The sequence below is a fragment of the Montipora capricornis genome, chromosome 12 (genome assembly GCF_036669925.1).
Source record: "Montipora capricornis isolate CH-2021 chromosome 12, ASM3666992v2, whole genome shotgun sequence".
Classification (NCBI taxonomy): Eukaryota; Metazoa; Cnidaria; class Anthozoa; order Scleractinia; family Acroporidae; genus Montipora; species Montipora capricornis.
This window is the reverse complement of record NC_090894.1, coordinates 13,639,472-13,649,471: the sequence shown is the minus strand read 5'-3', so window position 1 is coordinate 13,649,471 and position 10,000 is coordinate 13,639,472. Positions and strand designations below refer to the sequence as shown.

Below are 10,000 nucleotides of genomic sequence, written 5' to 3'. Positions count from 1 at the left end.
ATCAGTGGAAATGTTTGCTCAGTAAAAACTCACAAGATCACACCTCGCTCACTAAATGCTTGCTTCGTTCTTTATCAACACCCTACCTAACACAAGCGCAATGACTGTCAGGGGAAACCAATTTATTTAATATTGATGACAATAATCTCATATGATTAAAGAAATTGGGAAACTTCAGCGCCACTGAAAGTTCATAACTGACAACATGAGTTTAACTTCCGTTATTAAAAGAGAGAGAAATTGAAAAAGTTTGACGATAATTCGATAGTTAGTTAACAAGTCTTGCCAACTCCTTGACAGTGGCGTAGCGTCCTTTACGCAAATCATGACGCACGTGCGTACTTGAGAAATTGGTAGGATTTCTTGAAAAAAAATTTTCTGTTATAAGTAAAAGCCCTCCGAGGCCCCTATAGTGTCATTCTCATCACCAGTCTCCAGTTCCTGGTTATTTTTGGTTTTTAAGAAAAGGTTATGATGATGATGATGTTATAACAGAGGTTGCGACGTCTTGCCCTTTGCATGTAAACCCCCTGTTTGTGCTGTAACTTGCGGAAAATTCAACAGAAGGGAAGCATTTTCCTTCGCATATATTTATTGAAATGTTTTTCGGAAATAGTCGGAAATGGCATTTGCGAGACAATAAAATTTTAAATTTTTTGGGGGGAAAATGCCCCAGAGCTCCCTGGTTTGGAGCACCTCTGGCGCACGAAACATTCTTTGTGTGCGTACACGTTCTAAATCTCACGCTACACCCTTGCTTGATATACTTGCTTGATACTCAAGAACGTTCCGCACGAAGGACGGAAGCGACTTGTTTAATCTTATGAGAACATCTGCTAAATATTAATTGTCATCTACTTCTGAAAATTCATACCTCCGAAGTAAATAATTCTTGTGTTGAAGTGTCACAGTATTTACCTGCAATATTAAACCCAGGGCTAGGGCAAACGTCGAACTTTTCAAGTGCCGAATCTAATGCAAATGAGAAAAATCTATATTGTTATCGGCTCATTTGCAATAGATTCGGCACATGAAAAGTTCGACGTTTTCCATAGGCCTTTAAATATTATTAGTTTTAAATATTAGTTTTGTAGTCCATTATCGTATATCATACGTCAAAATGTAATAATTAATTGTTTTTGGGAGAATTAACAGCAACGTTTAGTTTGTTCCTTCTCGACCCTTCTCGAAGCAGAACTGAAAATAGCTTTAAGAAGATTGTGATACCGTCAAATAAAGAGTTTAACTTACCTCTGGGATTTCTGTCATTAACGGATCCTGAATTTAACTGGGAAAAATTCTGAGCAAAAGATTTTTCTAGGAATTTGACGATAAAACAGGGGCACCCAACGAGAATACTGTTCAAAACCACTTAAAAATACAGTTGTTAAACGTATTTTAGTATTTAAACAGTAGATATAGGCATATTTTTATCCCCTAAAAATTTGTCATCTGTTCGGATCTCCTAGCTGAAAGTCTAGTGATCTGAAAATTATAGGGATCAAAACTTATCTTTTCGAAAATTTCAGGCAGAAAAAAGGCTCCCGGAAATTCTAAGTGACCTTTTTAGGGTAAAAATCTGTTAAAAATGGGCAATTATACCATTTTTTAGATGTTCGAAAATCCTAGGACAGGCAGGCAAGCAAGAAATTTTACAACAAATGTTCCGAAAATTCTAGATCTCAAATCGTCTTCCGAACAGATATTTTCCGAAAATTGACGTTGGGTGCCCCTGATAAAACAGTGCAATAAATACATCTTATTCGATGGTTTAAGGTCGGTACACACGAGGGAGCTTGCTCCCGCAGCACGCTCCTGCAACACGCTCCCGGAGCAAAGCTCCCTCGTCTGCACCAACGATTTCTAGCAAAAAAATATGTTACGCAACAAAACTTTTCCTCCCGAGTTTTGCTCCCTCGTATCAAACTGGTTTGATATGAGGGAGCAAGCTCCAGGGGCAAATCTGTTGCACGAGTCTGTTTCAGGAGCAAGCTCCCTGGTGTGTGCTGAAATTTCCTTGACGTGACATGGCGTGTCTCCAGTTGGCCAATCAAATCGGCTTATTTTTTTCATCCACAACTCATTGCGAACTCACTTTCAAAGTTCCCATGCCCCAATCGGGTTGTTTCATCATTCAGCTCCCTCGTCGTGTCCTTCGTGTGTACTGGTTGGGGTACTTACCCGGGAGCGTGTTTCAGTAGCAAGCTCCCACGTGTATCGGCCTTTACGATATAATGCGCGTGGATATTTTGCGAGTTGCGCAGTACGAGCAATGAGCAAAATGTCCGCGAGTATTATATGTTAAACCGTCGAATAAGAGATTCATTATTCCACTACAAAAAGGTATTATTTTGCTTCAATTTTATTTGGTAAGGCCATCCTTTTTTTTTTTTTTTCCTTTATCGTCGAATGCGTTTCCTGATATTGGGTCGGTCGGTCGGTCGGTCGGATCGAAAAAAAAACTAAAAAGAGATCATAACCATTCTCGGATTCGGAGGCCTGGTACCCCAGCATCATAGCTGTGGAGCCAGGAAAACAACAAGACGTGAACCCAAAATCAATAACGCGGAAAAGTTGGTGGATGTTGTTGCAAAATTAAGACAGCGTGGGAAAAAAGATCAACCCCCGAAACTCTTACGCGACATAAAAAATGGCTTAAAAACGACGCTTAACGGAGAAAAAAAGGGTATGGCCAAAGAGTGTTTCTAAAAAAAAGGCATCTGTCGATCAGGTTGCTTTAGAACGATGTAAACAGCACAGAAATCCAGCCAAATGTCCTTTATTTGATTGTATAAACGAAATGACGAGTGACAAGCGATGACAAGCTTATTTCTCAGGCTTTGTATCTTGTTGAAAACAAAAAAAAAATTCGAGAATTCTCCCAACCCCACAAGTATTTAGATCAGGTTATGCAAACTCGGAAAAAGTCTTGTAATGATGTCATAAAATAACGTCCTCCGGGAAAGCGGAAAGCGTGGAATCACAACCACGTTTATGATACTGTCATGCTAACACAGCTATTGACCAATGAAAGCACGTGCACTGTCTGAGTTATTTTATAATGTAATATGTGGAAGAGAAGAATATGAACCAAAAAACAACAAAATACAGTCACCGTGTAGAACCATCATTGTCGCTTTTGCGATCCGAAACTTCCTAAGATCTTATTCAAAAACTCGTCCAGAAATAGCTTGGTCACTCTGAGAAATTTCCTTTTGTTAAGTGTACAGAGAAACGTTGCATTACTGTTACATTTTAAAGGCCCCAGAGGGGTTTCCGTTAAAACAATGTCGATCACTGCTTTTGCTGGTATGGACGTGTTACTGTCTTAGTAAACAGCACTGTCTACTTAAATAATTACAGGGTCAAAAAGTCCCTTCGGAGGCACGTTACTGCACCAAAATATATCCCATAGCTTTCATATCATTGTCACCGTTGTCACCTCCGAGCCGGGCATTGTTTCCACACGAACTGGTGCTGTCGTAAAGACCTCCAGTGCCAAAGCCGAGTCTTGAGTCACAAGTATCGCACTTGGCCTCGTTGTTACGAACAACGCCAATTCTGGCTTTGGACTGGCTGGTGTCGCTACACAGAACATTAAAACCCTCCATTAGACAACCTGTTTGTATGGAAGCCGGTGGCCCAATTAGCTTTTTCCATTCAGCCACGCCAAGTGGTACGTTGCGATATTGCCCATCGGCAATCAGCGAATAGAGAGAATCAGCCCGTTTGTTAATGACTACGAAATTTGGGTATTGTGCGGCAGAGATCTTCATACCGAGACAGATCTTGTTGAAGGATGTGTTCCAGTAAGTTGGTAACTTTGTTTCTTGTGTGTCGAACCCAGTCTGTCCTCCAGGAAGGTTGTAAGATTTCTTGTTGCTCCAAAATGGCGAATTGTAGAGGAAAGTTTGCTGTTAAAAAAAAAGAAGGGAACCTCTACAAAAAAGGAACAGACATTCAAATTACGTTTTCGTAATTATGGACGGTTAAAGTGGCGTTTGACTCGTTTCGAGTACAAATAGCTCTGGAGGCATTATTTAATTTGGGGCTTGGCATAATTAAGCAACGCACCAATTCCAGGAAGGAATTCTCCATTTGGAATCAGAATGGACAATAGCAATAAAAACAACAACGACAACAACAACAACAATATCAATAGTAAACAAAAAAGAACGACCATACATTAAAAGTGAATGTCTAGTAGATTGAAATACCAGTACCTCATCGATAAGCCTAGGCACTTGTTGAATGTGGTTAGCTTTCCAAGTTATTGTTAACACTTCAAATACTAAAAAAGCCAAAGTTTCGATTATCGTATAACGGTGTTGTGTACCGGAATTCACCTCAATTGTATGTCTTGTCCGACAAAATACTGGACTCCTGAAATCTCTATAATTTTTGTTCTCAGAAGGCCTTGATTCTATTCTCATATACTTATTACGTCTTAAATAGACATGCGCACCTTGAGTTTTACTGTAGGTTAGGGCAGAGGTCGCGCGTTCTGACCACTGGTAGTACGTGGTTCAGCTTCCGAGGTGCATTTTTAAAGAGTCAAATGGTCTGCCTCTCTAAAAAGCTGTTGTTTTGTTCTGCCCGTTTCATTGGCCCTAAAAAGCCCTTATTGGGTGTGGTCAATTAAGTATGTATGCACTGTATCGCAACAGGTAACTAGTTCATATTCAGTGTAGTGTTTAGCTCCGACTCACTTCAAAAATGAAACCGTTGATTGGATTTAACTTTAATGTAGATAATCGCTAGTTGTTGTCCTTCAGTGAATAACATCTCACATACCCACGGCCAGCTCTCGTTCTGGCCTTGTAGCTCAGTCGGTAGAGCAGCGGTGATCTAATCCGAAGGTCGTGGGTTCAAATCCCACCCTGGTCAGAGTTTTTCTCTGTCCTTGTGTGGGCCCAATTCCAATACTAGGGTTGATCCCTGATGGAATAATTGGGTAGAAAAACTTCACAGTAGTGTTAGGCCTCATTCGAACTTGGCTTGCGCAGAGACAGCCAAAAATGCGTCAGAGTTCGCACGCTGGTATGCTTGTAAAAGGTGAAAATGAAATGATCAGTGATCCGTGGAGCAAAGGCCGGTTGGAGTAAGTCACAATATAATACCTTGTTTCCATCAATCTTCATTACCGGTGTCCATGCTCCAGCTCCGCATCCGAAATCTCCAAAGTGACACAAGACGGAAGTTAGCCCCGAGTCCAATTGAAGTGTGGCAAGCACGCTTGTGTTAAAACTGTGAATTGGACACATTAAGAATTAACGATGCATGTAATAATCGCGTTTTGAGGGGTTGAATGCTCAAAAATACGAACTAAGCAAGGTACAGAAAAGCAAAAGTAAATAAATATTAATACACAATTTTAGGAAGAGCACGAGGTAGTTTTTTGGAAGTGTCGATCGAGTCGAGAATTAAAAAACTGCCATCAGCAACAAAATTTGCGATAATACAACAACCTTAATTTCGTAGCGCGAATATAAAAAAGTGACGATCAGCGAAAAACATTTTGGGAGATTTTTGGTATTGTACTTTTGGCTGCACAAATGAATCGCAAAATCGAAAGTGGCATCAATTCTAGCGGCCGCCTTTGATCAAATTACCTTGCGCGTTTAAGCTTAAAACAGCAAAATACCACAAAACGGGACAGGACATTACAAAATAAATCAACGTGTGAACATGTGAGCCAAAGGGCCTCTGCTGGCGCGACATGTGGGTGACCCCGCAAAAAGTCTTAATGACCCCCCACTTGAAAAAATTGACTGGAACGCTGCAGTTCAAGTTCAATACCACCCAACTCAGTGCCTTCCGAGCTTGTTTAATACGTACCACAGGCAGCCCAGGTATACGCTCATGGAACGTCTAGTTTGTTATAATGTTCTCGATCGCGTTTAAAACTATCATCTATGCCTGAATGCTCTTTTTGTACCATAATGGGTATTTTACTTGTCGTTTGCATCTATAGTCGGCCATTTTTGTCCTGATTTAAAGGCGTTTGGTAGTGCAAGAGTCGTCGCTATAGTAACGTAATATAGGGAATAGCCCTTATGCGTGATGACGTCTGACTAGCTAATTTCACCACCAAGCCTCGAATTCGAAAATCAAACCTATGAATTTTAGTATGAGCTAAATCCCAAAGGAGCAAACTTGTAAAGAAAAACCACGTGCAAACAGTATTGCATGTCCAGATGATGTGAATAATTTTGTGCGAACGAGGCTTGGTGGTGAATTTTGAGCAAATTTCAAAATCATTCATAAGGCCTATTTGGAAGAATCTAGTATGAAACCGCACTGCTCTCGTCTTAATTAAGTAGCGAGATTTTTCTTTGGTGTTTTAGAAAAAAATGCAATTTTCTCACTTGTTCTGCTTGTTAGCTTCGAACAGGGCTTTGCATGACACAGCTGAAAGAGAAACAAAAACGATTGACTGCTAAGCAAAGCTTTTCGCCAGAGAAATTATTCTGTTGTCGGCTTTCAACAGCCATTTATTTGTCAAAATGACAGAAGAAAAAAAAAACTAATGGAAATAGAAATCAAAAAGATTTTCTACTTGATCAATACTCTCAGCACAAAACATAGGCCTTATTCATAAATGGCGATCACATTTATAATTCTTTTGTCCACGTGCAAATTAGCCTCCCAAGCCTCGTTTTAGAGCAACAATTCTTTTCAATTCCCTGTATGGTATCGAGACTTGGTAGGCTAATTGGCACTTCGACAAAAGAATTATAAATTAACCGCCATTTATGAATAAGGTCTATATGCCATTTAGATCACAGATAAGAGCGCAAACTGTTTGGTAACCTCCAGCAGTGACCTCGATATAAGCGACATGTGAAATACGTACTTACCTATTTCGCAGTAATATCCCGTGAAGCCGATCTTACAGTCGCAGCGGAAAATTTTATTTTTGACTTTTGGTACACATGTGCCTCCGTTTTGGCAAGGTGAAAAAGCACACTGGGTCTGAAATACGAAAAAATCTTTTAACTTCGACATAATGACCGAGTTTCGGTTATTGTTTTTACTTGGGTTAAATTGGTGATACTCATTTTACCTGTAGGTTGATACGCATTTAGATGTATTGAAGAAACTTTTTTTGGAGCCTAAATTAAGCTTAGAGAAAAATTAGGGTCAGGTTAGGATTGATTTTGGTGATTACATATGGATATCAATTGACTTATTATAGAAAAGTAAATAATGAAAAGAACTGTGATGGGTTAGCATGTTCGTCTTGGTAGTGAAGTGGTAAGGACACAGGACTATAGACCTTGGAAGGTCCGAGCTCGAGTACCGGTAAAAGCACAGAAGAGTACTTTGTTCCCTTACTATGTTGTAACTATTCTCGTCACCAGAGCCTCGGATCGACCCAAGGCTCTGGGAAACTCTATGTAGGAGAACATGCGCCGTAGGGTTCTTATAGCCAAAAATTGGCTATTTGAACCTTACGGCGCCCGCTCACTCTTCGAACTAACATGAATGCACCAATTCGAGAAGCTTTTGATTGTTCTTCACGAAAACCAATGAGAAGACACTTTGTTTCATGGTTCCCAGAGCTCTTCTCTTGACTGAGGGAGAGAAGAGTTCTGGGGTCGAGGTTGTGTTGTAATTGCTGTAATGTTCATCCTGAAAGGGTAAATGTATGAATGCAGAAACCGGCGACAAGATGACACGAAACAATAACATTTGTTGAGATACGTAAGACAGCGCGTGTGGAAAGGTATAGACTTTTTAAATCCTTTTTTTTTTTTTTTTTCTTTTGGGGGGGGGGGGGGGGGGGGTTGATAGCTGCTTTAAAATAGGAGAGCGCATATTCAACATATGTAAAATGAAGACCAACTTAACCTGGGTAAAAACGGATTCAACCTGAGACCGGATTTGACCGACAACATATGCACATCAATCCTTTTACTGGTTGACATCGGCATATGGAGAAATATGCGAGTATTGCTATACCTAGTGAATGTGTGTAAATTTGATAGCAGTCACGTGGTAACGAGTGGTCAGCGTATGAATAGACCTCTTTAGCTTGTACGTTTTGTTTTCCCATTTCAGATCACGTGATGTTCCAACGGGAATTTTCCTTTTGTTTTTTCATAAGTTATGCATACATATGCACGCGCATAAGACGACATTTGAAAGAAACTGTTCCCTAGGGTAACATCACGTGGTCTGAAATGGGAAAACAAAACGTACAAGCTAAAGAGGTCCATTAGAGGGCATCAATCTGCTTTATAGATTCCTGACGTGTTCTTTACGTTCTGCTGGCTAATTTTTGCAGTATTTGTGTTGTTTTTTACAACTGGTGTTTCAACGAAACGATTGTTTTCTTATGAGAACAAATCTCTATGTAAAGGCTCAGAAAACCATATATTAAGGCGTTATTTTAAATGAATTATATATGCAACTTTTAAATTGAAGATAGGACAATTGTCCGAGCTTCTAGGCTCTATTATTCCATTCTGAACACTTTTCCCGTTGTTAAGTTACAGGACAATCAAATGCTTCGGCTAACCGGTTGGAAGAGGAATTCGATGAAATTCTTAAATATAGGTATCTGCTCATAACAATGGAAAGGAGCTGTGAACACTGTGTTTATTATACAAATCTCACCTTAGCGGAGAAGTGGAGCGAAGTTGCGTTGGCCCTAAATTCGTCGGGGTCTCTTTGTCGATCAGAAGACAGCAACTCGCACCAGAGCTTGCCATCAGCTCCTCTTGATGCAGCCAGGTTGAAGGACAGGCAAGAGGGATGATTCAGACATTCAAAAGTGCAGTCAAAGTCATCGGCAACCGTGTGTGTACCAACTCTTGACACATTCAGATAATGCGAGTCTTCTTTTACGAACACATCTTGTCGCACATCGGGGTGATACCATGTGTTTAATCCTGTACCACGTGACAGCGTGCATATTTTAGAATTTATTCTGGGGGCGACATTCATATCATATGCATTAACCTTGAGGGTGCTTAACATTGCGCCAAAAATCCCGGAAATTTTGGTTAAATGCCAAATGAAACAGTTACTTTCCGGAGAGTTCGTTTGGAAAATGTGGAGTACCTCCAGAGGTACTTCGAACGGAATTTCGGAAATTCCGGTATCATTTTACCAATTCTTGCGTTTCCAGGCCCTTTTTCGTGCGAAATTGAGTGTTGAGCGAAGGTAAGCCCAGGAAAAAGAGGTTTGAAAACGGAACATTTCAATGGAAGTGTAATTTCACCCGGTGTTGATCGGTATTTTCGTCAAGTCGTTGGACATTTTTTAAAAAATAAGTTAAAAACGCACCTTTTTCATTTAGCATTTTTATCATAATCTGAAGCGCGATAGATCTTTCTCGCCACTATTTTAATTTTCATTATGTATTGCATCCTGTTTTTCATTTTTAATGTGTGCTTTTATTAACTTTTTATAACATGTTACGTTATAAGTGTAACTTTACCTTTTCACTTATTTCATTCTGTGAAGCGCATTTAAAGATTACTTTAGTATGGAATTTGTGCTATATAAATTTATTATTATTATTATTATTATTATTATTATTATTATAAGTAGTTTTTTTGAAACACATTTCAGAATAAAAACTAGCGATAAAAAACGACGTTTCGATCTCTCTGAGATCATTTTCAAGTAGTAAAAGAAGCGAATAAAATCTGCATATATAAGTACAAAGCCGTAAGATTGGACACCATATCAAACCGAAAGAAAAGAAGCCGCCTATCATAAACCAGCAACGCGTTGTTTACCATTACAAGTGTGGTTTGTGCGATGCAAACTATGTCGGGTATACGTGCCGACACCTCTATCAGCGCGTCGAGGAACACATGAAAGGATCGTCTTCAATCGGGAATCACATTAAAGAGCAACATGGAACAGTCCCGAGTGACATATATCGTGATTTTAAGATCTTGAGAAAGTGCGAAAGTAAATTCGATTGCCTCATCTACGAAATGCTTTTTATAAAGGAGCTTAAACCAACTTTGAACAAACAGTC

The 10,000-nt window shown here is 39.7% G+C and overlaps 1 protein-coding gene and 1 pseudogene across 1 annotated transcript in view; both read right to left on the bottom strand.

Moving 5' to 3' along the window:
• The window catches only part of LOC138027409 (uncharacterized), a 33,601-nt pseudogene extending 31,726 nt beyond the window's left edge, over positions 1 to 1,875 (bottom strand).
• An 888-nt stretch (positions 1,876 to 2,763) lies between these two features.
• LOC138027899 (uncharacterized skeletal organic matrix protein 5-like) overlaps positions 2,764 to 10,000 on the bottom strand; it is a 9,527-nt gene continuing 2,290 nt past the window's right edge. The window contains exons 2-6 of the mRNA XM_068875519.1: positions 8,623 to 8,897; positions 6,861 to 6,975; positions 6,369 to 6,411; positions 5,121 to 5,247; positions 2,764 to 3,914 (exon numbers count right to left, since the gene is read on the bottom strand). Of these exons, the coding sequence (XP_068731620.1) occupies positions 3,390 to 3,914; positions 5,121 to 5,247; positions 6,369 to 6,411; positions 6,861 to 6,975; positions 8,623 to 8,897 (1,085 nt within the window). The 3' untranslated portion in view covers positions 2,764 to 3,389. The remainder of the gene's footprint in view (positions 3,915 to 5,120; positions 5,248 to 6,368; positions 6,412 to 6,860; positions 6,976 to 8,622; positions 8,898 to 10,000) is intronic.